At 41.6% G+C, this 27,796-nt stretch overlaps 2 protein-coding genes across 16 annotated transcripts in view; one reads left to right on the top strand and one right to left on the bottom strand.

Moving 5' to 3' along the window:
- Positions 1–7,103: 7,103 nt before the first annotated feature.
- On the bottom strand, positions 7,104–21,937 carry LOC101284857 (zinc finger protein 569-like). 5 transcript variants are annotated; one of them, XM_049707823.1, is made up of 5 exons: positions 21,811–21,937; positions 19,688–19,732; positions 18,794–18,947; positions 18,435–18,530; positions 7,104–13,733 (listed from the first exon to the last, which is right to left on the bottom strand). In XM_049707823.1, the coding sequence occupies exons 2-5, from the start codon at positions 19,700–19,702 to the stop codon at positions 12,805–12,807; spliced, it is 1,194 nt and encodes a 397-aa protein (XP_049563780.1). In that variant the 5' UTR covers positions 19,703–19,732; positions 21,811–21,937; the 3' UTR covers positions 7,104–12,804. The 5 variants fall into 5 exon arrangements, with proteins under 5 accessions (XP_049563780.1, XP_033262610.1, XP_049563779.1 ...); XM_033406719.2 differs by lacking the exon at positions 21,811–21,937 and adding an exon at positions 21,442–21,773; XM_033406718.2 differs by having other exon boundaries at positions 7,127–13,733; positions 21,783–21,929.
- Positions 21,938–21,977: 40 nt separating this feature from the next.
- Positions 21,978–27,796, top strand: part of LOC101285118 (zinc finger protein 300) — a 56,913-nt gene continuing 51,094 nt past the window's right edge. For 5 of the 11 annotated variants that reach the window (XM_049707812.1, XM_049707811.1, XM_049707813.1 and 2 more), the window contains exons 1-2: positions 22,062–22,264; positions 25,318–25,410. The gene's annotated coding sequence lies outside the window, so the exon portion shown is untranslated. Of the gene's footprint in view, positions 22,265–25,317; positions 25,411–27,796 lie in introns of all 11 variants that reach the window. The other 6 variants (XR_007476397.1, XR_007476399.1, XR_007476398.1 and 3 more) reach the window with 4 other exon arrangements.

A 27,796-nucleotide genomic window follows, 5' to 3' on the forward strand; every position in this document is an offset into this window, starting at 1 on the left:
GAATCTGACCCTCTGTTCCCAGCCCCAGTCAGACATGCAGCCTAGACAAAATCCCAGAACCGTCCAGGCCCTGCTGGAGACACTGACCAGTGAGCAAGTGTGTCCTCTAAGGCTCTAGTCTAGAGTGGGGGAACACTGGAGCATGAAGAGGACAAATGTGGTAAGTGTTGGAGACCAGGAGGACCTTTGGAGCTCAGGGGACAGAAGGAAACTCCTGGGAGTCAGGCGGCTGAGGAAGTTCCTGGAGGAGGTTGCAAATAAGTTGGATACACATTTGTTCAGCATTTTACCCAGGGTTTTTCAAAGATTCAGCACCCAAGGGCCACCTAATGGATAGCCAGAGCATTATAATATGAAGATTATACATTTTACGTTTTTTGTTAGTCACTATTTAAAACAAAATTTAAATTATATAAAAGTAATACTCTCCTATCAGTGAGAGGGACGATACTACTTTTAGTCTTTAACTGAAGTGTGTATATCTGGCTCCACGAGGGAAGGTCAGTTTTACTTCTGGTTGTTTTCTTTTTCTTTCTGCTGTATTAGAAAAATCTGAACTTAAAACTGTGGGTCATCAGTCACTGTGGAAAACAGTATGGTGGTTCCTCAAAAAATTAAACACAGAATTACCATATGATCCAGCAATTCCACTTTTAGGTATATACCTAAAAGAATTGGATGCAGGGACTCAGACTTGTGCTCTTAACCAGTGAGCAATACTACCTTCCCAGCTGTCCAGAGAGCTTTTAAAACTTGAATGACAAAAGCTGATTCCAGTAGTACCAGAGGGCCAGTGAATGTCATAACTGACAGTTACATTCAGTGGCTTCAAGGAGAACAGCCATTTACAGAGCCATGAATATATGAGGCAAGCTTAAGTGTAGGTGCTTGGTGTCTTCACTGCAAACAGAACCTCATTCTCCATTAAACAGGAAGTGTGATCTCAGAGTTCCAAGTCACAGACTTGTACAAGCAACAGAGTTAGCCTACTCTCCAGAGCTTATGACGTAGTGTCCTCCTGCCCTTTGCTTCTGTCCAGAACACTGAGAAATCAAGATAATATCTGCAAGCCAGGGAAATCTTTTTGTGTGTGTGTGTGGTACACGGGCCTCTCACTGCCGTGGCCTCTCCCATTGGGGAGCACAGGCTCCGGATGCGCAGGCCCAGCGGCCATGGCTCACAGGCCCAGCCGCTCCGTGGCACGTGGGATCCTCCCGGACTGGGGCACGAACCCGCGTCCCCTGCATCGGCAGGCGGACCCTCAACCACTGCACCACCAGAGAAGCCCCAGAGAAATCTTATAGAGTTCATTCCCGAATGCAAGGCTGGTCCAACATTCATAAATCAATGTAATTCATCCTATTAACAGACTAAATCAGAAAAACCATGAGATCATATCTACAGAGGCAGAAAATGTATTCAACAAAATTCAATACCTATATATGATTAAAAAAAAAAAGGAACTGAAGAGAAATGGCACATCCAGACAATGGAATATTATGCAGCACTAAAAAGAAATGACCTATCAAATCATGAAAAGACATGGAGGGAACTTAAGTGTATATTACTAAGTGAAGGAAGCCAATCTGAAAAGGCTATATACTGTGTGATTCCAACTATATGACATTCTGGAAAAGGTAAAACTATGGAGACATTTAAAAAAGATCAGTGGTTTCCAGGGGTTGGGGGAGGGAGGGATGCATTGGCAGAGTACTGAGGATTTTTTAGGGCAGTAAAACTATTCTATATGATACCATAATGGTGGATACATGTCATTATACATTTGTAAAAACCCACAGAATATATAGCATCAGGAGTAAACCATAATAGAAACTATGGACTTTGAGTGATTATGATATGTTCGTGTAGGTTCATCAATTATAGCAAATGTACCACTCTGGTAGGATATTAAGAGTGGTGGAGGCTGTGCCTGTGTAGCGGAACTGTACTTTCTTCTCAATTTTGCTGTGAACCTGAAATTACTCAAAAGAATCAAGTCCATTAAAAATAACTGGGGGACTTCCCTGGTGGCACAGTGGTTGAGAATCCGCCTGCCAATGCAGGGGACATAGGTTCGATCCCTGGTCCGGGAAGATCCCACATGCCAAGGAGCAACTAAGCCCGTGCGCCACAACTACTGAGCCTGTGCTCTAGAGGCTGTGAGCCACAACTACTGAAGCCCATGCACCTAGAGCCCGTGCTCCACAACAAGAGAATCCACCGCAATGAGAAGCCCACACACGGCAGCAAAGAGTAGCACACCCCTGCACCTAGAGAAAGCCCGCACGCAGCAAGGAAGACCCAACGCACCCAAAAATAAGCAAAAAACAAACAAACAAAAAACACCTGGGGATTTCCTTGGTGGTCAAGCAGTTAAGACTTCGCACTCCCAATGAAGGGGGCCTGGGTTCCATCCCTGGTCAGGGAACTAGATCCTGCATGCTGCAACTAAGGGCCCGCATACTGCAACTAAAGATCCCTCATGTTGCAACTAAAGATCCCACACATGGCAATGAAGATCCCGCGTGCCACAACTAAGACCCGGCACAGAAAAATAAATTTTTTTTTTAAAGTTAAAAAAAAAATAACTGGCACATCCATATAATGGAGTATTATCCAGCGACAAAAAGAAATGAGCTATCAAGCCACATAAAAGCATGGATGACTCTTAAATGTATATTGCTAGATGAAAGAAGCCAATCTGAAAAGGCAATATGCTGTATGATCCCATTTATATGACATAATGGAAAAGGAAAAACTATATGGACAGTAAAAACATCAGGGGTTTTCAGGGATGTTGAAAGAGGAGGAGAGAGTTGAATAGGTGACGTACAGATGATTTTTAGGGTGTGAAACTATTCTGTATGATACTATAATAATGGATGTACATGACACTATGAAATTGCCAAAGCCATAGAACTTAGCAGCACAAGAATTGAACCTTATGTAATCAATTTTTAAAAATAATTTAGGCAGGGACTTCCCTGGTGGCACAGTGGTTAAGAATCCACCTGCCAAGGAAGGGGACACGGGTTCGAGCCCCGGTCTGGGAAGATCCCACATGCCGCGGAGCAACTAAGCCCGTGCGCCACAACTACTGAAGGCCGCGCACCTAGAGCTCATGCTCTGCGACAAGAGAAGCCACGGCAAGGAGAAGCCCGCGCACTGCAACGAAGACTAGACCCCGCTCACCACAACTAGAGAAAGCCTGCGCGCGGCAATGAAGACCCAACACAGCCATGAATGAATAAATAAATAAATAAATAAATAATTTAAAAAAAATAATTTAGGCAGTAGGGGGATCTCATGATGGAATTTAAACTTTGATAAAAGAATCTCTGTATGAAATAACTTCACCGTAGGGAGTGATGGGAAAATAATAAACTTGGGATATGAGTGGAGAAGTAAGACCAAAGGCAAGTAAACTACACATAAGTACTGTACTCTGGTTGCTAAAGTTGTTTTCCACAGGGGTTCAGGTTAATAATCCTGAAACTACTACACATGCATACTGGAACTGAACAATTAAATAAATGGGTGGCACATGGTGCGACCCACGAGTGAGAGGTTACAGTTAAGCTAGTGGGGAAGGCTAGAAAGATCTACGTGATATTGGATTAGAGTTGGAGACATCAGTATGAAATCATGTTTAGCTTAATGGAGGTAGAGACGGATACATATACAGATATTTATAGGTATGTGTATATCCATGGGTTAGTATAAACACGTATGTATCTTGCTCTCTCAGCTGGGAGGGCCTAGAAGCTGTGACACTACAATACCAACAAGCACACCCAGCACTCAGATCTTGGTTTCATTTTTATATAGCAGCTTTATTGAGATTTAATTCACATACATAAAATTCACCTATTTAAAGTGTACATTTCAATGGTTTTAGTATGCATATTTAGTATATTTTAGTGTATTGTGGTGTGACCATCACCATGATCAATTTTAGAATATTTTCATCACCCCCAAAAGAAACTCTGGATCCATTATCAGTCACTCTCCATACCTCCCCAGCCCTCCCAGCCCTAGGCAACCACCAATATACTTGGACTCTGGATTTGCCTAATTTAGACATTTCACGTAAGTGGAATATTGCAACAGGCGGTCCTTGTGACTCGTTTGTTTCACTTAGCATAATTTTTCAAGGTTCATCCATAGTGTGGTATGCATTAGTGCTTTACTTCTTTTCATAGCCAAATAATATTCCATTGGAGGGATATGCCATATTTTATTTATCTATCCATAAGTTTATGAACAGTTAAGTTCTTTCACTTCTTGGGTATTATGAATAATGCTGCTATAAATATTTTGTGTACAAGTTTTTGTGTGGATATATGTTTCCATTTTTCTTGGATATATATCTAGAAGTGAATTAATCTTTTGAGGAACTTTCAGACTGTTTTCCAAAGCAGCTGCACTATTTCACCTTTTTATCAGCAAGGTAGTGTATGAGGGTTCTAATATCTATACATCCTTTCCAACAGTTACTGTTGTCCATCTTTTCAACTATAGCCATCTTCGTGGATATGAGATTGTACCTCACTGTGGTTTTGATTTGCATTTCCCCCGATGGCTAGTGATGTTCAGCATCTTTTCATGTGCTTATTGGTCATTTGTATATCTTCTTTGGAAAAATGTCTATTCAGATTCTATATCGTTTTTAAGTTGGGTTATTTTTCTTTTCAGTGGGAGTTCTTTATATACTGTAGATACAAGTCCCTTATCATATATATAATTTGCAAAATTTTTTCTCCCATTCTTTTCTTCCGTATCTATTCACTTACACGATGGTATCCTTTGAAGCACAAAATTTTTAAATTTTGATAATATCCAATTTATTTACTTTTTCACTTTGTTGCTTGTGCTTTTGGTGTCATATTTAAGTATCCATTGTCTACGTAAGGTCATGAGACACACCAGGCAAGCTGCCACTAGACTGGGATTATAACTTGATTTCAGAAGTAGCGGTATTCACACCTCCATGTTAAAATAAAGTTCATACCTTATATGTTAAATCCAAAGGTAGATGAATGAAAGTCTTAATTATGAAGAAATTTCAAGGGAAGAGATGAAGGAAGTAGCTGTCTTGATCTCCTCACCCCACCTCATTCACCTTCAATTTCCACTTTCAGCACCTTCAAACCCTGATAGAGTAAATGCTTTTGACTCTTATGATCAAATAATTTTCCTTTTCCCACATAGCTTCTGTTTGTCAGGGTTTCAAGATTATTTTATTTTTTTCACCAAGCAACCAAAAAGATATTTCTATTCCTGTCCTGTGTATTCAAGTTCAGACAAACAAACAATTTCCATGGGCAAAAACTTCTTCCAATCAGTAAATAAGGATTTTTCGTTGTTGTTAAGGTGTTGGATTATGTGAGATTTCTGTCACCCAGATCCAAAATTCTGTGATTCTGTTTCCACGGTGCTGTGATTTAAAAAATTCTAATCCATCGGTGGTTTAGTTGTCAAGGCAGTTATAGGCAGCCTCACCCAGTTCTCTGGGCTCTCTTGTATCTGGAATTTCAGACATGGTTGGTTGGTATTCCCAAGCCAAGTGACATCTTCTTAGAGAAAGTGAATACAGCCCACCTGTAGGTCTATGTGACCTACTTTATAAGGAGAAGACCACAAAAACCATCTTTGTGTTCCATAAGGCAGGCAAATTCCAGTGAGAAGAAAGGACATGAATAAAGTACCCTGGGTAAGTTTTTTTTTTAGAAAGAGAAATAGTCTATTAGCCACTAGACTCAGATGCCTTTGTGGGGAGAGATGCAAGTATGAATGGAGTGGTCAATATGGCCTTATCCATATTAGAATATATGGGACACATATTAGAATACAAGATGGTGACTCTTTCCAAGAGCCAAGGCTGCATGATGGTATAACTCCCTGGGAGGGGAGAAGACTCAGCAGATTTCTGCCCTGCAGCAGACCAGGGCCAGAAGGCAAACTGGTCACTCGGGGGAGAAAGAGATGGAGGTCTGGGTCTTTCATCAAGGTTTGTCCTACCCCAAGGGATTTTTCTGTTCTATCAGGTGAACAGAGGGTAAGACCCAGGCTTCAAATTATTTCTAAAATCACTCTAATCCCAGACTCATGCACTCCCGCCCCCACATGCTTCCCCTGCCTCCCCCTTCACATGTGCATTCCATCTTCTAACCTAACAGAAATATATCACAGAAAACCTTTCCTGCTCATGTGTTCACCTAGACACATCGACCCCCCAACGACTTCATGCCGTTCTTCATACCATCTTCTACAGGTGTATCATGCTTTAATCTTCATACACTTAGGTCTCCCCAATCCTGCCAACTCTCTTTTTCCATCATGTCCTGTGTATGGGGAGGTGTCAGGATGCTTCTCAAGTAATTTCTGTTAAAGGAAAAAGGAAGGGGCCCAGCACCCTCCTACCCTGCCTCTTTTGTTCCACTCTACAGGGCTGTCTTTGCAACTTCTAGAGAGTGATTCCACTTGTGGATTCTCTAGCATGTAGATCTAAAGTCAAGACTTTATATACCATTGATCCCATTATTTTAAGTAGTTTCTCTACTATTAACATATTACATTACTAGGGTATATTTGTTACAATAAGTGGACCAATGGTGATACATCATTATTAACTAAAGTCCGCACTTTATTCAGATTTCTTTAGTTTTTATCTGATGTCCTTTTTCTGTTCCAGGATTCCACCTAGGATACTACATTATATTTAGCCATCATGTCTCCTTAGGCTCCTCTTGGCTGAAGCAGTTTCTCTGACTTTCCTTGTTTTCATAACCTCAACAGTTTTTTGTTTTTTTTTTTTGCGGTATGTGGGCCTCTCACTGTCGTGGCCTCTCCCGTTGCAGAGCACAGGCTCCAGATGCGCAGGCTCAGCGGCCATGGCTCACGGGACCAGCCGCTCCGCGGCATGTGGGATCTACCCGGACCGGGGCACGAACCCGTGTCCCCTGCATCGGCAGGCGGACTCTCAACCACTGCGCCACCAGGGAAGCCCCACCTCAACAGTTTTGAGAAGTACTGGTCAGGGATTTTGTGGAATGTCCCCCTGTTGAGATTTTCTTGATGTTTTTCTCATGCTTAGACTGCAAAGGGAGGAAGACCACAGAGGTAAAGCACCATTTCATCATATTATATCAAGGGTTCATGCTATCAACATGACTTATCAGTGTTGATATTGACATTGGTCATCTGTCTAAGGTAGTGTTGGTCCATGTTTCTCCACTGTAAAGTTACTATTTCCCCATTTCTTTCCATACTATTCACTTTGGAAATCGCTAGGCATAGCATACACGTAAGGACTGAGAAGTTAGGCTCTCCATTTTTGAGGGCTGAGTATCTATTGATTTTTAAACTATTTGTTATTTGTTGCTCTAGGATTTAGACAATCTCTCTGTATCATAATTTCCTTCAGATTAATACTAACTTAATTCCAGTGATATATAGAAAATTTGCTCCACTCTGCCCACTTTTGTGCTACTATTTAATATATATTTTGTCTATGTATGTTAAAACCCAACAGTACAGTGTTATAATTGTTGCTTTATATAATTTTATGTCCTTTTGGCTGCACCACGGGGCACGTGGGATCTTAGTTCTCCGACCAGGAATCGAACCCATGCCCCCGGCATAGTGGAAGTGCCGAGTCTTAACCACTGGACCACCAGGGAAGTCCCTAATTTTATGTTTTTTGAAGAAACCAAGAGAAGAAAGGATGCACACAAATAATCTTTAAAAAAAACCCCAAACGTTTATCATTTCTGGTACACTTCAGTTCTTCCTGTGGTTTCAAGTTACCACCTATTGTCACATCCTTACTCCCCTAGAACTTCTTTCTTTCTCCCTTCCTTTGCACTGTAAAATATATTATACCTCTATATGTTATAGACCCAACACTTCAATCTTTAAAAACAGATTTATAGAGATATAGTTCACACACCACACAATTCACCCATTTAGAGTATAAAATTCAATGGTTTCGGTATATTTACAGACATGTGCAGCCATCTCCACAGTCAACATCAGAACATTTTCATCACCTCAGAAAGACATTTGATATCCTTTAGCCATAATCCCCTCATCTCCTCATCTCCGCCTCCAACCCTAAGCAACCACTAGTCTACTCTTTGTCTCTGCAGAATTGTCTATACTGGACAGTTCATATAAATTGAATCATGTGACACATAGTCTTTTGTGACTGGCTTCATTTACTTAGCATGTTTTCAAGCTTCATCTATGTTGTGTTGTGTATTTCATTCTGTTTTATGGGCGAATAATATTCCATTACATAGATATACCACATTTTGCTATTCATTCATCAGCTGGTGGACATTTAGGTGGTTTATACCTTTTAGTTATTGTGAAGAGTAGTGCTTTGAGCATTTGTATACAAGGTTTTACATGAACATATGTTTTCTTTCCTCTTGGGTATATACATAGGAGTGGAGTTGTTGGGTGCTATGGTAACTCTATGTTTGGTCATTTGAGGAACTTGCAGAGTGTTTTCCAAAGTGGCTGCATCATTTTACATTCCCACCAGCAAGCAATGCATGTTGCCTACAAGAAACTCACTTAAATATAAAGACACAGAGTAAAAGATAATTCCTCCCTCCCATCCCTATGACATTGCTGTCATTCCTTTCACTTACCCATAGGCTGTAATCAACCAATATACTGCCATTATTTTGAACAAACTTATTATTTAGATCAATTAAGACTAAGGAAAATAAAAAATTGTATTTTGCCTTAATTTATTCCTTCTCCAACACTCTTCCTTCCCTTACGTAGATCTTGAGTTTCTTTTCTTTTCTTTTATATATTTATTTTTGGCTGCGTTGGGTCATCATTGCTGCACGCCGGCTTTCTCTAGTTGTGGCGAGCTGGGGCTACTCTTTGTTGCGGTACCCGTGTTTCTCATTGCCGTGGCTTCTCTTGTTGCAGAGCAAGGGCTCTAGGCACGCGGGCTTCAGAAGTTGTGGCTCATGGGCTCTAGAGTGCAGGCTCAGTAGTTGTGGCGCATGGGCTTAGTTGCTCTGCGGCATGTGGGATCTTCCCGGACCAGGGATCGGACCCGTGTCCCCTGCATTGGCAGGTGGATTCTTAACCACTGTGCTACCAGGGAAGTCCCGAGATCTTGAGTTTCTGACCTCTATCATTTTCCTTCTTTCTGGGGAGATATTTTAACCTTTCTTGCAAGACAGGTCTACTGGCACCTCAAATTTTATTTGAGAGAGCATTTCTCCTTAAACTTTTGAAGGGTCTGGTATCTTTTTTCTGACACGACTCCTGACGCCAAATGTGCAGGTTTTTTCTACACTAATTCTCCAACACCAATTTTATGTTTACCTGGCTAGCAGTTTGGCCGAGTTTTTTGTTTGCTGTAGCTGTAGATGTGAGAGGTAAAATTTCCTCCGGTGTCCTTATTTTTGTCTCCTGTGTTATCTTTAGTTTTCTCTAAACACTTCTGCTCAAATAGCATCTGAGCTTTGCAGTTATTTTAGCTGCAACCCACTGTTATTATACAGGTTGACTGATGTGATGGTAAGATGTGGAGGGAGGAGAGCATTCTATAATCCTATGATTAGGCGCCAGTCTTTTAGTGAGGCTGTGACTTTTACAAGTGTTCTTAGCTTCTCCTGCCCCCCAGGTGAGACATGAAGGTTAAAGGGGGCCCGTGTTGGATATTTCTTTTCCTCCATGTCAAAGACTAGAGAGGGGCGTAGTGGAATATTTTCCTTCCCTCAAGTTAAAATAGTTTGTTTTGATGCAATCCCCTTCTTAAAAATAGTTCTTCCCTTAGGCTCTAGTGAAAACAGTTTCTTTGGATGCAAGTCCTATCTTAAAAAGAACAGAATCCTCTGGGTTTATTTCAAAATGGTTACATTTTTGCTCCCTCTGTCAGAGGCAGGAAGGAACTTTTTTCTGATTGTTACCTGAAGAACTTGGGGGGGGGTTCCTGGAGATGACTCATGAAAGTGTGGAGGTCCCCCTAAGACTGAACCCTCAGAGTTTTTAACTCTCAGTCTACTTCACGCTGAGTCTCCAGCCATCCATCAATTACAATCTAAGTGTTCCTACCTATACTGGCTCCTCTGGTGAGCTTGTTCCTAGTAACCTCTCAGTATCTTCCATTTTCTCTAGTTTTCAGGGAAGGAGTTTGTCCTGTAACCTAAATTCTCTACAGGAAGTGAGAAGAATTGTTGATTTCCAACTTTATCAGATTTTTTTTTTCTGGTTGTGAAGATGATAGTGACAAATTCTAAGATTTTTCTGTCAGATAAGAAACCAGAAGTCTGCTCAGTTCATTTTACTTCATTCTTTTTTTCTCTCTGCTCTCAGATCGTATCATCTCTAATGGTCTATTTTCAAATTCACTCATTCTTCTGCCAACTTAAATCTACTGTTGATCCCCTACAGTGAATCTTTATTTCAGGTATTGTACTTCTCAACTCCAGAATTCGTTTGGTTCTTTCAAATAATTTTATCTATTAACATTCTCTATTCATGAGTTACTTTCATGAACATAGTTTCCTTTAGCTTTTGAACATATTTATAATAGCTTTTTTGGGAGTTTTGCCTTAAAAGTTTAACATTTGGGCCTCCTCAAAGGTAGTTTCTATTGCCACTGTTTTTCCTGTACAAGGGATATACTATTCTGTTTCTTTGCATCTCTCATAGTTTTTGAGATACTATATTGTAGGAACTTTGGGTTCTGACACATCCCCTTCAGGGCTTGTGAATTTGCTCTGTTTTATTTTGTTAGTTTTTTAAAGTACCTTGCCTGGACTAATCTTGTGACGTCTATTTTCCTCCACCGTGTATAATCTCTGATGTTACTGCTCAGTTCCCCCATCTCCCACCCCAAGCCTGGCTTCCAAGAAGTCACCCCTGGGCCCAAATTATTGTAATGTTCAGCCAGTGATTGGTCAGAGGTGTCCCTAAGTTCCTTGAGCCAGTAAAGCTTCCACTCTCTGCTAATGGATCTGTGTGTGACTTAGAGAATTCTTTCAAGTCTGGCCTATGTTCTGTTAGTGACTATACCTTTCAAGTGCTTGCTCTGGTTGGTTCTGAGTGTGAAACCTAGATGTGTGCTCAGCCTTCCAGACAGGGATAACTGTGATCTTCCAGGGCACTTTTTAAGCTATTTCTCTGGTTCCCTCTGTTAAACTTTCAGGTGGCCTGCTATTTCATTTGTTGCTACTTATTTTATGGAATAGAATTCTAATTGCTTGCCACTAAGATCTCTGTTTTCAACAATGTCTGAAGTCAAGCATTCCTTCACACTGTGTACTAAATAAAGTCAGGTCCCTCTGTGGAGCTCTGGAGCTTCCAGTCCTTCCTCTTGCCTCTCTCCCTGGACAGATGTCTACACTATTGCATTGGAGCTGAGGAAGCTTCTCGGTTTCTCCTCTTGGCATGGAAACTCCTCCCTGCAAGTGGGATTTGGGAGGAGAAATGGAAGCCCGAGGTCTTTTTGATTTACTCCTCCCCGTATGGAACCTCTGCTCTGTAAATGGGAGTTTGGAAAATAGCCTGCTGTCCTTTCAGCTTTCGGTCCCCCATCACCCCCTGGCGTGGAACATTTGCCCTACAAACATAAAGCCTGGAGGGGGGTGGATCAGGGCCCCAGTATTCTTGGCCTACCTTGTCTTGGGTAGAGCTACTGTATAAGAAACAGCTAGGCTGGGAACGGGAGCCCAAGTCTTCTCAGTTGGAGCTGACTAAAATTGAGCTCCTGTAACATGGAGCTGGGGTGGGCAGATCCCACATGCCGCGGAGCAGTTGGGCCTGCATGTCCGGAGCCTGTGCTCCGCAACGGGAGAGGCCACAACAGTGAGAGGTCTGCATACTGCAAAAAAAAAAAAAAAAAAAAAAAGGGGGGGTAATTTAGTCACCAAAAACAACTATTTAAATTGTAGTGAGTGTTGTAAGAGGCCATGGCTACTTTCTTTTGCTCACTCTCATATGATATCTATCTCATATATACTTTATGTAAATAACAATACATTTACATACTCTTATCACTGATCAAGAGGTAGCAGGAGTCTTATATATGCCAACAAACAACAGGAAAAAAGTTTATTTTATACTTTAGAATTCTTATTTAGGATGCCCTATGTTTTGTTACAATTCATACTTTGTTAAAAGAAGAAAAAATAGGGAATTCCCTGGTGGTCCAGTGGTTAGGACTCTGCACTTTCACTGCCATGGCCTGGGTTCAATCTCTGGTTGGGGAATGAAGATCCTGCAAGCTGTGCAGCACAGCCAAAAAATTAAAAAAATTTAAAAATTAAAAAAAAGAAAAAATAGTATTATTTAATGTGGAAAATAATTGGTAATGGCATTCTACATATATAATGCTTATTTTATATTCGTAATTGTTAGCTTCACGTAAGCAATTCCAATACCTATATGATTTACGTTATGTGGTGCATAATGTAATGTAGAACAGTTTGGAATATAATGCTTTCATATTTTGCAGACTGTCCATATATGATTTTCTAATTTTGTTTTGACTAGCCAACTTATTAATATTTCAAAAGTCTTTGTAGTCCACAGTAAGCATGTATCCTTTAACAAGGAGGTGTACTTTCTGTAATATCTTCTAGAAATACTTTGGCATCACATCTGAAATATGATTTCTACAGAAACATAGCTACATACTTTTCTAAATTTGTTGAATTAATAGGCTTCTTCTTAAGACTTCTTGATACATAATAAGGTTTGATTTCTAATGAAGGCTTTCTGTCACTGTAATTTTTAGTTGAAGATATTCCCACATTAGTTTCTCTTTTAAGAAACTTTTTCTTTATGAGTCCTCTTATGGCGACAGAGGGCTGAGCTATGTCTGAAGGCTTTCCCACATTGATTGCATTCATAGGGTTTTTCTTCTGTGTGAGCTCTGTGGTGTATAATGAGGTCAGACTTCTCAGAAAAGGCTTTTTTACACACATTACATTCATAAGGTTTCTCCCCAGTATGGATTTTCTTATGTCTAATAAGGCAGGACACTTCACTGAAAGCTCTCTCACACCTGGTACACACATAAGGTTTCTCTCCTGTGTGTATTCTCCGATGTACAAAGAGGTGTGACTTCATGCTGAAGGCTCTCCCACATTCATCACACACATAGGGTTTCTCTCCAGTATGAGTCCTCTGGTGAATACTGAGGTGTGATTTTTGGAAAAAGGCTTTCCCACACTCATTACATTCATAGGGTTTCTCCCCAGTGTGAATTCTCTGATGTTCAATGAGGTGTGATTTATGGGAGAAAGCTTTTCTACATTCAGTACACTCATAAGGTTTCTCTAGAGTATGGATTCTCAGATGTATAACGAGATTTGATTTCTTGCTGAAGCCTTTACCACACTCAGTACATACAAAGGGCTTTTCTCCTGTATGAGTTCTCTTATGTATAATGAGGTCTGACTTCTGGAAGAAGGCTTTCCCACATTCACTACATTCATTTTTTCTTACATATCTTCTGTTACCACTAAATAAGTCTAAATAGTTAAAACTTCTACCATACGGGTCATGTCTTTGGAGTCTTTGTTTTGAAGAAACAAAGGCTGTGCTAAGATGACATCTATTTTCATGTGCATTACAATTGTTATGCTTTTCCTCCGTCACAGTTTTCTGGTCAATGAATGCAACATGCCTGAAAAGTGTTCCTTGGTTCTCTCGGTGCCTCTCCATGTGGTCATCAACTTGCCAGACTTTTTCTAGAAGGAAGCATAATAAACTATATGTTGGTGAATATTTCTGCTAATGTATTATGACTCATAGCTTTTTGCCCTATTGTGAGATTGAATCTTTACTTGCAGACCCAGTATCCATATCTAAAAGAAATACCAAGGCTAAATGGAATCTATACCCCTGAGCTTAGCAGGAAAGCCACAACTTTTAAAAAGCCTGTAGTAGTAGTAAAAGAACTAGATAATATGACAATGAACATAAATATATTTGACTATATGCAAACAAGACTTTGTAAACTGGGGAGAAAAATGGAAATAATGCCAAGAAGTAGTAAAAAGGAACAAAGAAGAACAGCTGCTACAGGGTCAATGGGAAGAGCCCATCTAGGAGAAATAAACGTGACTAGGGTAAAATGGTGATTAGAGGAAATAAAGGAAGGACTGGATGAGGAACAGAGAGATTTGAGCTAGTGTCTCATCAACTCATTGTTGGATTGCTGTAGTTTAATCTCCACTTGTCTCTTTGCTTCCAGTGTCTTTGAGCTCTTGTCTATTCATCCAGCAGCATGAAACTGATTTTATAAAACCATCAATTCTACTTGTAAACAGGAACACTTTTGTAGCCAGTATAATGGTAATTCATTCTTGTATAGGTGTGAGGGCGCAGGAATTCCTATGTCCAGTAAGAGGAAAATATGCCATAGGATAAGCCAAGCTTGCTTCAGGATTAGAGTCACTGCTAAATTCTGATTACTGAGTGTATCATATTATTCTATAATAGTTCATAGATACTGAATCAATCCTGACTTTTAAATGTTCTCCCTAACTTGCTTTCTACCTACCACAGATGGAAAATGAATTGTCATTAAGCACGTGGGCTCTGAATCCAGATTACAATCTTAGTTTCATCACTAATTAGATGTGTGGCACAAGTCAAGTTAATCTCTTTGGGCCTCAATTTCCCCTTCTATAAAAAAGGATAATAATAGCACCTATCTTACAGGGTTTTGTGAGGATTAAACGAGTCAATCGCTTTAAGTACTCAGAATACTGCCTAGCATGTAATGTTTCACTAGTTAGATATTATTATATTTATTATTACTGATCCTCAGACAACTATGTTCTTGCCACTTTCTGCTTTATATCATGTTTTCCAAGCATCTGGATTCTATTAATGTAATCTTAAGCAGTAGATTTCTCACCCTGTGTCTAAATTCCTATCAATCTTCATTTTCATCTATTGATATTTTATAAACTTCTGACAGTACCTGACTACTGTTACACTTATGCTACCTATATCCAGAGCAATAAAGGCACCCCTTGGCTCAGAATTTGACATTCCTACCGAGCTTCCTGGCCCAGTTCCCAACATGTAAGTCATCACTCTTTAAAGAAAGTGAGTAAATTTCTATTCTATATCTACCACTGGAACCCCAGAGGCTTCAACACATATCTTTTATCCCAGTGATACTGTGATTTATAATAAGAAATATATATTTCATCTTTGTCCCTGTTTCTGGCACAGAGCTCCAAAAACCCTTGTAATTTCCTAAGTGATGAGAGTTATAAAGGTGTCTTTTGTTATGTTAATAAGTGACTTACGGGAAGCATCTTAGGATTGGGGCTGGTTGCCAGTGGAGCCAACAATGTGATTAGAGGACTGGAACTTTCAGTTCCATGCCTCAACTTCCAGAGAGGGGAGAAGGGCTGGAGGCTGAAGTACTCACCAGTGGCCAATGATTTAATCAATCGTGCCTATGTAATGGAGCCTCCATAAAAACCCTAAAGGAGGGGGTTCAGAAAGTTCACAGGTTGGGGAACCAGAGTGCTTTCATGTACCACCATGCTGGGCCCCAAACTCCATGAGGCCAGAAGTTCCTTGAATTTGAACTTCTGGCCTCCATACCTGTAAGACAATTAATTTCTGTTGTTTTAAGCCTAGTTTGTGGTAATTTTTTTTTTTTTTGCTGTACGTGGGCCTCTCACTGTTGTGGCCTCTCCCGTTGCAGAGCACAGGCTCCGGATGCACAGGCTCAGCGGCCATGGCTCATGAGCCCAGCCGCTCTGCGGCATGTGGGATCTTCCCAGACCGAGGCATGAACCCGCGTCCCCTGCATTGGCAGGCGGACTCTCAACCACTGCGCCACCAGGGAAGCCCTGTGGTAATTTTTAAATTGCAGCCCTGGGAAATTAATACAATGTTAAAAAAAAAAAAAGACACTATGACAATGCAAGGGTGATGGTGGGTAGGCTACAATGCTAGAGAAATGAAGATCAAAAACTCTAGGTCCAACTCCAGTGACTTTTTAGCAGAGATAGAAAAATCCATCTTAAAATTCACATGGAATCTCAAGGGACTCCGAGTAGTGAAACACTCCAAAGAAAGAACAAAGTTGGATAACTAACACTTCCTGATTTTAAAACATACTACAAAGCCACAGTGATCAAGACAGTGTTGTCATGACATAAAGACAGATAGACAGACCAAAGGAATAGAATAGAGAGCCCAGAAATAAACCCTCATGTATATGGTTAAATGATTTTCTACAAGAGTAGCAAGATCATTCAATGGGGAATGGACAGTCTTTTCAATAAATGGTGCTAGGAAAACTGGATACCTACATGCAAAAGAATGAAGTTGTATCCTTATCTTATGTCATATACAAAAATTAACTGAAAATGGAGCAAAGACTTAAAGAGCTAAAATGATAAAACACTTATTTGGGACTTCCCTGGTGGTCCAGTAGTTAAGACTCCGCACTTCCACTGCAGGGGGTGCAGGTTCGATCCCTGATTGGGGAACTAATTTCCCACTTGACCACAGAGTGGCCAAAAAAAAAAAAGATAAAACACTTAGATGAAAATACAGAAAAAAGCCTCATGGAGTTGGATTTGGCAATGATTTCTTGGATATAACACCAAAAGCATAGGCAACAAAAGAAAAAATAGGTAAACTGGCAGGCAGACTATCAACCACTGTGCCACCAGGGAAGCCCCTGGATTTCATCAAAATTAAAACCTTTTGTGTGTCAAAGGACACTATTAAGGGAAATTGCTGGATCATGTGGTAATTCTCTATTCTCTATTTACATTTTTAAGGAATTCCCATGATATTTTCCACAGCTACTGCACAATTTTACATTCCCACAGAATGTGAGAAAATACTTGCAAATCATATATTTTGTAAAGGATTAATATCCAGAATATATAAAGAAACAACCCAGTTTTAAAATAGGCAAAGAGGGGGGCTTCCCTGGTGGCACAGTGGTTAAGAATCCACCTGCCAGTGCAGGGGACATGGGTTCGAGCCCTGGTCCGGGAAGATCCCACATACCACGGAGCAACTAAGCCCGTGTACCACAACTACTGAGCCTGCGCTCTAGAGCCCGCAAGCCACAACTACTAAAGCCCATGCGCCTAGAGCCTGTGCTCCACAACAAGAGAAGCCACCACAATGAGAAGCCCATGCACCACAAGGAAGAGTAGCCCCTGCTCACCACAACTAAAGAAAACTTGCGCAGCAACAAAGACCCAGTGCAGCCAAAAATAAAATAAAATAAATACATTAAAATAAAATAAAATAGGCAAAGAACTTGAATAGACACTTCTTCAAAGAAGATATACAAATGGCCAATAAGCACATGAAAAGATGCTCAACATCACTAATCACTAGGGAAATGCAAATCAAAACCATAATGAGATACACTTCATACCAATTAGGATGACTATTTATTTAAAAAAACTAGAAAATAACAAGTGTTGGTGAGGATGTGGAGAAATTGGAACACTTGTGCATTGTGGTGGGAATGTAAAATTGTGCAGTAGCTGTGGAAAATATCATGGGAATTCCTTAAAAATGTAAATAGAGAATTACCACATGATCCAGCAATTTCCCTTCTGAGTATGTACCTGAAAGAATTGAAAGCAGGGACTCAAACAGATATCTGTACACCAATGTTCATAGAAGGAATATTCACAACAACTAAAATGTAACAACTCAAATGTTCACTGGTAGATGAATGGATAAATAAAATGTGGTATATACAACAATGGAATATTATTCAGCCATAAAAAGGAATGACACTCTGACACATGCTACAATATAGATGAACTTTGAGATATTATGCTAAGTGAAATAAATCAGACACAAGAGGACAAATATTCTAAGATTCCACTTATATGAGGTATCTAGAATAGTCAAATTCGTAGCTATAGAAAGTAGAATAGTGGGTACCAGTGGCTAGGGGAAGGTGGAACAGAGTTATTGTTTAATGGTTTCAGTTTGTGATGATGAAAGAGTTCTAGAGATGGATGGTGGTAATGGTCTCACAACAATGTGAATATACTTAATACCACTAAACTCTACACTTTAAAATGGTTAAAATGGTAAATTTTATGTTGTCTATATTTTGTCACAATTTTAAAAAAATATCTTCTCAAGGTCCTAAATGAAGTTGATAGGGATCACAGGCAGAATACACCTGAAGGAGAAACTGTAACTCTCTAACAGCCATGCAAAAAAACCCACATTAATATGTGAAGGTGGTACACAGAAATGGTGTTCAGGTAGATATGAAACTTATGTTAACTGTCCCAAGTTATTTCCAAAGGTCCGAGGCCTTTAAGAAGAGAATCTGAAGCATATTTCTCAAAGATGCCAGCCCTCATTAACCAACTGTGAACTTCATTTCATTCACTTCCATCCACACAACTCTTCACCTGACTCACCTGGGTATCTCCAACTTGAGATTTCTCTCTCCACCATCCATGGTTCTTCTCCTTGTTCCAATTTGTAGATCAGAGCAGGCTTGGTGGTTTTATATCCTGTCAATGAGAAATGATAAGGGATTTGGACCTAGCTACTTGGGCTTCAGGTCCTTTGAACTCTCAGCTTCATCAGGGACTGCCTGATAAAGGTGCTCACTTGTACCTTAAAAAGAGGTTTTTTAAACAAACGTGTAGCCATATCCCCCCAAAGATTGTCAGTTGTCATCAACTGAGACTCAGAGCCACACTAGTAAAAGTATTTCAGAGGGCTGGCAATTTGGAGCAACTGAGAAGGGAAAAGCAGTCAACCAGGTGCATACCAATCAACACTGGGAAACGGTCCTCACCCACTGAGATGAGGTTGATATAGTTTTCCAGCATCACATCCCGGTACAGATCCCTCTGGGGAGGGTCCAGATACTGCCACTCCTCCTGGGTGAAATCCACAGCCACGTCCTTGAATGTTACTGGTCTCTGTAACGACACATTTCTATTCCAACTACAATGATCTATGATGCATAAAATGAAAAAAATGCATGGCAACTTGTTTCTAACCATGTTCATTAGTTGACAATGCTTCCCAAAATTTAGTCCCACTTCGTTTTTGGGGATATTACACTAAACTGGTCTCATTCTGTTTCCCCAGCACTGTGCTTTGATGCCTGTTTGTCTAGATTTATGTTCTATTTTGTGCATGACACAAAACTCATATTTGAAATACTTTATACTTGTGAAATAATTACCCATTAGGCCATTCATTTAATAATAAGTCATTAAACAAATATTTACTGAGTACCCACTACATGTCCAGAACTGACTGTCCTAAATGCAAAGGATCAAATATTGGAAGCTGATCCAATTTGCCAATATGTCAAGCCATAGAAAAAATGCTTACTCAGTGTCAAAAGTTATACAATGAGAAGGCACTGTTCAAACCGCTCTTGATAAGCTTTTTAACGAAGAATAAAACACTTTCTCAATGTTTCAAATTACAGTGTACTAAATATTTGTTTTTATTATTTTTCATTTCCCTATACTTGTATAACCAAGAGAGGATTCAATGTTCTGACAAAAAAGTTTAAGGTCACAGAATAATTATAACCAATGGGGAAAATCTCATTGATTATTAAGATTGCTTTGAACTATTTCAGCTCATGTGGTCATTTTTACAATCCTGTACTACTGGTCCTGTATAGCAAAACAAACTAACTCACCTGGGACTTGGTCATTTTCTGTAACCCTTGGGTGAAGGCAGAGATCTATGAAGACAGAGATAGGTTTAAGAGAATGAGCCATGTGAGACCAGGTATGACTTGAAGATTCCAGAATCACTGGTGTAATAAACCCTGACACAGGTGAGCATACCAACCCATACACAGCTGCCTCAACAGTTGGGTTGAAGAAGCCACTGTGGGAGAATTTCCCCCGGGGTCCTCCAGAATTCATTGAGAGAAAACCACAGATTTGCACTAAGATTTAGCTACAAGGATATCTGTTGTAGCACTTTTTAACAAACTTAAAGTTGGAGCAAATTAAAGAACTGGTTAGTCAAATAGATATATACCCCCCAAGTAAATTTGTAATCATCAAAAATGATGTTGTCAGAAATTTATCAAAATGTAAGTGGTAGTTGATGTACACCCTTCTCTGACCCTCTAGTCATGTGTTCTGTGGACTCCAACCAGGGCTGTAGGACTACAGATAGGCTACAGTTTGAAAGTAGGATGCACCAGTATTGGGTTCTCAGTGGGACCAAGGATCTAGGCAAAGACATCTATAGACTTGGAAATATAGTGTCCACATGGTGAGATTCATTCAACAGTCTGTCTGGAATCTGCCCCAGGGGAACTGAGGTGCAGGTCCCTGTGGTTTAAGCTGAGGAGGAGCAGAGTTCAGTCAAATGCTGTGTTTTAGGCTGGGAGACATGTTGTAAAAAGTAGGAGAGTTGGAAACAAATATCTGGGCTTGAATTTACCTGCTGTCTATTTGACCTTGAGCAAGTCACTTCACCTTCCTGAGCCTCAGTAAAATTGGAAATAATACCTGTGTTGTACCAGTGACTTTACCCACCCACCCCTTTTTAAATTAAGCTAACAAATATATTTTACAAAACAACCTAATGTTAATGTAGGTGTGTGTGTGTGTGTTTGTGTGTGTGTGTGCACACTCACGTCCATGCTAGCCGTTCCCTCTGGCCAGCACCCACTTCCACTATTTCATCAAGACTTTCGTCAGATACCAAGGAGGGCTCCCTGTCTACCTAATTTAAAATTAACCCTTCTCCCATTTCCCTTACCCTGATCTACTTTCTCTTTGTGTATAACACATCACCTTCTAGTATACTACATAATTTACTGATTTATTATGCTTATTGTTTATTGACTGTCTCTACTTAACTAAAACTAAAATTTCGTAAAGGCAGGGATTTTTGTCTGAATAGTCAATAGCCAGCACCAGGAAAGTGTTTGGCTCATAGATGCTCAAAAAAATAGTCATTGAAAAAAATACATATGTAGCTATAGTAAGTTTCATAAAACAGTGCTTATTACATGGGATACATATGTGATATTTTACAGTATTTTATTTTTTTAAATGTTCACATACAAGAGTACATACTATAGAATTCCATTTATATGATGTTCTATAAAGGCAAAATTAACCTGTAGAAAGTGGAAAACTGGTTGTTTCTCAGCATACGGGGGGAATGATTGACTGGGAAGGTTCAGAACTTTCTGGGGGATTAAAATGTTTTGTATTTTGATGGTGTGGTTGTTAAATGGGTGTATACAACAATTTTTACATTTTTATTCTCTGTAAGTTACGTGCAAATTATTCTACGTAAATTATAACCCAACTTTTAAAAAGCACTGGCAAATAAAAATACTAGTCTTTACTAACTGAACAGATTTCATCACCCATACTCACGACCGTACTGGGTTTCAACCCATAGTTTGAAAACCTGACTTACAGGGTTGCTGTGGGGTTAAAGCTAGACACCTTTGGAAAAGCAGGCAGCATTCCACCGGCAACAATTCAGACCTTCAGTAAAACCTGGTTCTCTTTCCACACCCCAGAGGGCATTAAACACTTGTGCGCTCCGGCCACTGGTGGATGAGCTCCGGGTCGCCACACCTGCAGAGCCCCTGCATCGCCCGATCCCCGACCCGCAAGAACGCAGTCCCGGGAGCCCGTCCACCCGGGGCTCACGGACTCGGGCTGGGAAGGGTCACTGTAGCTTTTGACACACGCCGGTCCACGCCTCTACCCCGAAGTCCGGCTGAGCTCTATTATTCCCCACCCGCCTCATACCCACGCCATCTTCCTCTGCACGGCGCACTTCCAGCCCCGACCGAGGCCAGCCAGGTGAAGGGCTTAACCTCTCGGGCCTCACCCCCGCGCGGGGTCACCACCGTGAGGACTTGGAGCGCACACATGCGCAGAAGAAGCCGCCTCGCGCGGGGCTCGCTGGAGCGTGTTCCCTCCGACTGCAAACTACATCTCCCAGAACGCCCGCCCTGAGGTGCCGCACACGCGCAGCGAGAGGCCAGGCGCGCGTGAGGTGTGGCCCCGGCGCGTTCCACCTGATTCCAGCACTGCGTTTCCCGCCCCGGTCCCCAACCCCCTTCCCGGCGAAAGGTCCACTGGGGGATGACGCACAGGCGCACTGTGCCCGGAGGCGTCCGTACCTACCCCGTTTGAAGAACTCTCCCGGCAGGATCGGCTTTCACTAGAAATTTGAGGACTTAACTCTGGAATTTGAGTTTGAACCCAAGGCTTTTCTTTGTGGGCCTGTGAGTATGAAGTTACGACAAAATGGGAAATACATCTTACAGATTTTATTAAAATGCCTGCAAATTGAAGCTAACAATGGTTGAAGTTAGTACTGAGTGGGATAATTCCGAAGAACACAAACAAATTTATATTGATTACACAAATATGATGACCAATAGCTAACTCGTCTGGGTAATATTTAAAGAGAAAAATTTGAAAAAGCTTGGAGACAGATTTACTTCTCAGGGGAGTTCAATATTAAGAAGGTGTGTTCCCGACCCTTTGGAGTCGGGCCCCAAGAAGGGTCTACTTCAGAAGCAAAAGAAAGCTTTATTCTGTGGTCAAAGAATGGAGAGGTGCAAACTGGCGCTCTAGAGCACATGTTCTGGAAAGACCATTAGCGGGGCTGCTTTATAGGGTTCTTGTCAGTGGCGGGCGCGGTGGAGATCTCCTGGGTGAGGGTTAGGCGTGTTGCTCACGCACCTCAGACTGAAGTGCCGGGTACAGCGTCTGCACACGACGGGCTGCTGCCGCCGCCATCTTGAATTAAATGTCCTGCGCAGGCTTCCGCTCACTTCAGGCCAAGATGGGGTGTCCAGCACAGCGCACGGCGCTTCTGCTCTGGGAGCTCTGATGCGATGGGTTAGGTGCAAGGCCTCTGCACACGGCCCTCTACAGGCCAGTGAAACTAGACTAAGCACAAAAGAAGAGGTTAGACCTTATCACTTAGATTCCATCTTATTTTTCCCAGGGGACCCTAGTGGCCTTCGGCAAAGTGGCAAATCCCCTCTCTTTCTTTTGACCTGCCCCTCATTCTTGACGGGTGCTGAGGGGCGAGGGTCTGTCTTCTGCAACTGCTTCCTGCCGAGTTTGGGTGTTGTCATAACCCCAGGTGGAGGAACACAACTTCTCCCCTGCTGCCTTGAGATATGTTTGATTGTGGACTGGCCTCAGCCCTGACTTCGTATCCCTGAGCGACCACCATTTGAAGTTTTATAGATTCTAATCTTTTGGAGACAAAGGACGCCAGACAATTTAAACTACATGGCCCAAATATGTATCAGCAAGAGGACAATGGTTCTTAAGGGGCCCAGGAAACGTAGAAACCAAGGATGCTGGGGAGGGCTTATTTTACCCTGTTCCAAAATTTGTTTGGCCAGATTAGGCTGGCTGGCTTCTGTTAACCAAGTTGGTTTTTCTAGTAGCCTGTCTACACTTTCTTTAATCAGGCCACTTACACTGATGTAAAAGCAACATGTTGTATTGACTTGCACAGACCCCCTCCCTCGTCAGCCAACAGATAATCTAGGGCAATCCAGTTATCCTAAAATTCCTATTGCTTGGCATATACAATTACTTATCTTTTGCCTTTTTTTGAAAAAGGAGTTTTAGGTTGGAGAGAGGTTCCCAAGAGTAGTGTGGAGCGGGGGGGTGGGGGTGGGGGATGGTGTCTGTTGTCTTGGGTTATTTCTCCAGAGGTTGGGGCTCAGGAGCCCTCTTCATTGGAGTGTGATGTACCCACGGAGTGATCCCCTGCAACTTCAGGGCAGAATGGGTGGTTAGGATCACTAAGTGCGGTCCGTTCCACTTAGGAGTGAGTTGATGTCTTGGGCTGCCTGTTTTCCATGTTTTTAGGTACACCCACTCTCCTGGCTGGAAGGGATGTAGGACCAGGTCAGTGTGTGCAGGCCGCTCATGGTTACCATATTCTGTGAGAGCTTTCATGGTTTCTCCTACGTGGAGAGCTTGAGTTGTTTCATTCCAAGGGGGTTAAGGTGTCCCTTCTTGGGCTTGGGGAATGGCTCTACCATTCATGAGTTCAGGTGCATTTAAGTTTAACTTATCCCCACCGGGGACTAACCACACGTAGAGCAGAGCAGTCAGAAGAATCTTCATCCAGTTTTCTTGACAGGCTGAGTGTAAGGTCCATTTTATGCCCAGGGCACTCACTATCCCCTTCGTCACTTGTAGGGATCCTGGGAGCCCAAACCTGGGGATTATTTCTTTTAGTAATGCCTTAGTCGCTTCAGCTGCCCTTTCAGTTCTAGTGGGGAATGCTTATATCTGAAATTGTCCGATATTCTCAGTGTGACAGTGAAATCTATCTGCCAGTGTTCTCCAGGGTCTGTCCCTCTGGTTTGAATGGGTCTTATCTGGGGGCCTCTGGGGGCTCTGGTGTTGGGGTTATTTATTGCACCATTGGGGCAGGTCTCAACTACCCAACCGTTTACGTTTTTCGTGCTTGGGGTCACCATGATCTCCACCAGCTAATTATCTAGGACTTCCCTCCCATAGTGAGATCCTTAATGGTCCTCCCTGATGGCTTGGCAAGCTACAGTTTGGGGCATTAACTAGCCACCCAGGACTCCCCAAATCCCTATTGAAGCCCCGTTTTGGGGTTTTGTCTAATATTTCTTTTGTGTAGATTGGGGAATAATTGGATGGATCTGACCTTCAAAGTATGAAGGGTAGTTGCCAAGTTACTGGTTCTAGGGCCACCTTTCTGGCAGTTGCATCCACCGTGTCGTTTCCCATTATCCTCTGCATCCTCCTTTTGGTGACCCCAGCAATGAATCATTGCCACCTTTTTTGGAATCTGTACTGCTTCTGAGAGTTTCAATATGCTTAAGCCGTGTACCAGCTGTTTATTCTCTGCAGTAAGCATAACTCTTTCCCTTCAAATAGCCCTGTGTCTGTGTAGGGTGGCATATGCATACCAGGAATCTGTGTAAATATTTAAGGCCTTCCCTGTCCTGAGCTCTAAGGCTTGGGTGAGGGCCATCAGTTTCACCTTTGGGGCTGAAGTCCCTGGGGGGTAGGCCTCTTCATTCTATGACTTGAGTCTGGGAGGTTATTGCATATCCCACCAGGCTTTTTCCCTCCCTCATAAAACTACTCCTCTTCAGCGTTTGGGAGACGCTTGATTCCTAGGTCGGTGTGACTGGGATAGACTGTGTCTATTGTTTCTATACACTCATGTTCTAAGGGCCCTGTTTCTGTAGGTAGTAAGATGGCAGGATTTAATGTACGACAGGTTTGACAGGTTTTTTGTTTTGTCTTGTTTTGTTTCTAGGCTGCGCCGTGCCCCAGTGAAAGTGCTGACTCCTAACCAGTGGACCACCAGGGAACTCCCAGTGTATGACAGGTTTTCATAGTAACCACTAAGGTATCCAAAAGTGTAGCCTGGACTTGAATTGACCTGTTCCCTTAGAGCTTACTAAATGCTTGAAACTGGTGTGGAGTTCATATGGTGATTTGCTGTCTGAACATTAACTTCTCAACCTCCTTTAGCGGGGTTGCAGTAGCTACTACTGCCCGGAGGCAAGGAGACCGTCCCTTAGCTGTTTGATCTAATTGTTCAGATCTGTCCAGGGAAATTTGTCCTCAGCCATTAACATTACCATCTTGTGCCCCCTGTCTAGGGGAATGCCAATCTCCAGTTTGTCTCCCATTAGGTGGATAGTAACTCCTAATTTATGTAAGATAGCCCGTCCTATCAGGGATATAGGACATTTGGGAATGTGTAGGAAGGAATGGGTGACGTGTTTGTCCAATTTGCATTTTAATGGCGCTATGAATGCCCGTTCTTGGGCCTTCCCTGATACTCCCATAATTTTACAACTCTTATGACTGAGTGCCTGATCTGGTGTTCAGAACTGAGAAAGTGGCACCAGTGTTGACTAAGAATTCAACAGACTTTTCCCCAGTGTCCAGTCTCAGACGGGGCTTCTCGGGGGTCAATTGGAGTGCTGGCTTAGGAGCCCCTGGCCCCATTATTCTTCATCTATTTGGACCATCTGCCTTCGAGGGTTGTGGCCGGGTTCTGCCATTTCCATCCACCTTGTGGGGGCGCTGAGGGCATTGTCTCTTCTAGTGTCCCTCTTGTTTACATATGGCGCACTGATTGGGTACTAGTTTTCTTGACTTGCTATACCTTGGTGGGGGCTGGGGATCACTCACCAGGTCGAGAATCTCTGTGGGTAGTTAGTTCAAATTCCCATGCCGTCTGGTTGACACTGAAGGGCAACAACCAGTAGGTGGGCTTGCCTCCAGGCCTTTTTATCCTCTATATTTTGGTTTTTAAATACCCAGTAGGCAACCTCAACCAGGTGAGAAGTACACCTAGTGTCGGGGGCACTTTGGGCCAGTTGACAGGTTTCTTTTCTGCTGCCTAGATTCCCTTTAGGAGTGATCTGTCCAGTCGAATTCAACGGCCACTATTTTCAACTCAGCATTGGTGTCTTTTCGAGGGACCAAAAACAAACAAAAAACCCCTTTTATTTACTTAGAAGTATTTGTCTGTCTCATCCTTGACTTTTAAATTTAATTCTCCGTATGTGCTTTTATTCCCCTCCTCCACCATGCCCAATCCCAAATTCCTTTTTTCATCTTTTGCAGTTTGCACTGTTTTAGTTATTTACTTCCCTAATCTAGATGTGGATATGTCTTTACATCTGTTATTAAAATAAGAGTCTTTGTTGGTGATGTCTGGGTCATGCTGTCATTGGTATTAAAAATGTTCTCGTTTTCATTATCTGAACTCTTAGAAAACATGGTCATAATAGTCACACTGTTAGAAATTAAACTAGTACTATATCAGTACAAAGCACAACAGTTAATCCACAGACAAGGCCACAGACTAATTATTAAAGCTTATGATTGCAGTGCACTTAAATTGTACACTTAAATTGTATCACTCCAGAGTGATGCAACAGTGGATAAACCATTTTTGTAAACTGCAAATCATGACTGCCAGCATCAACAGCCAAGGGAAGAAAAAAGCAATAGTAAAGACCAGGAAAGGCATAAAATCTTTGCCTTATCCACTTGAGAGGATAACAGTGTTGCTTACACCTTTACTTTTGGGACCACCTTATGGGTTTTGTACTTATTCTCCAACTTTCCCCAGCCATCCTCCCAAAGCAGGACTTTTGAAGTCCCTGGGAGGGATTTCCTGGGGCAGTTCCAGACAAAACTTTATGGTGGTTCATTCCACCTTAGTCTTCTCCTTTCATTTCTCCTTTTTTCTATCTGTCAATCCCCCTTCTCCTTCATTCTCCTTTGCCTCTGTCCTCAGTCTCTCACTCTCAGTCCCTCATTCTCCCCCCTTTTGTCCTCTAGTCTCCACTCTCTGTTCTTATGCCTTAGGTCTTTTTGTTCCTTAGGCTTCCTTTCTCTTTTTCTCAGTTTCTCCTTTATTTTGTGTTTCAGTCTCCTCTTCCCTGTCTCAATTTTCTTTTTTTTAAAAAATAATTTTATTGAAGTAATATTGTGTTAGTTTGTGCCTTACAGGAAAGCAGCGAAGTGATTCAGTTATGCATATATATATATATATATATATATATATATACACACATACTCTTTTTCCTATTCTTTTCCATTATCGTTTATTAAAGGATATTGACTATAGTTCCCCGTGCTATACAGTAGGACCTTGTTGTTTATCCATCAATTTTCCTTTTTTTCGTCAATCGCCCCCTGCGATTTATTACCATAATTGTAATTTCCCCTAGGAGGATTTCGTATAATAATTAGCATAAGTAACTGTTCAT

This window comes from Orcinus orca, chromosome 3 (genome assembly GCF_937001465.1).
Source record: "Orcinus orca chromosome 3, mOrcOrc1.1, whole genome shotgun sequence".
Taxonomy (NCBI): Eukaryota; Metazoa; Chordata; class Mammalia; order Artiodactyla; family Delphinidae; genus Orcinus; species Orcinus orca.

Excerpts from the sequence above, each read along its gene's own strand:
- LOC101284857 (XM_033406717.2), bottom strand. The coding sequence starts at position 19,919 with ATGAATTCTGGAGGACCCCGGGGGAAATTCTCCCACAGTGGCTTCTTC. Across the intron at positions 18,983-19,687 it reads AGAAAATGACCAAGTCCCAG|ATCATTGTAGTTGGAATAGA; the intron begins GTGAGTTAGTTT and ends TATGCATCATAG. Across the intron at positions 18,531-18,793 it reads CCGTTTCCCAGTGTTGATTG|GATATAAAACCACCAAGCCT; the intron begins GTATGCACCTGG and ends TCTCATTGACAG.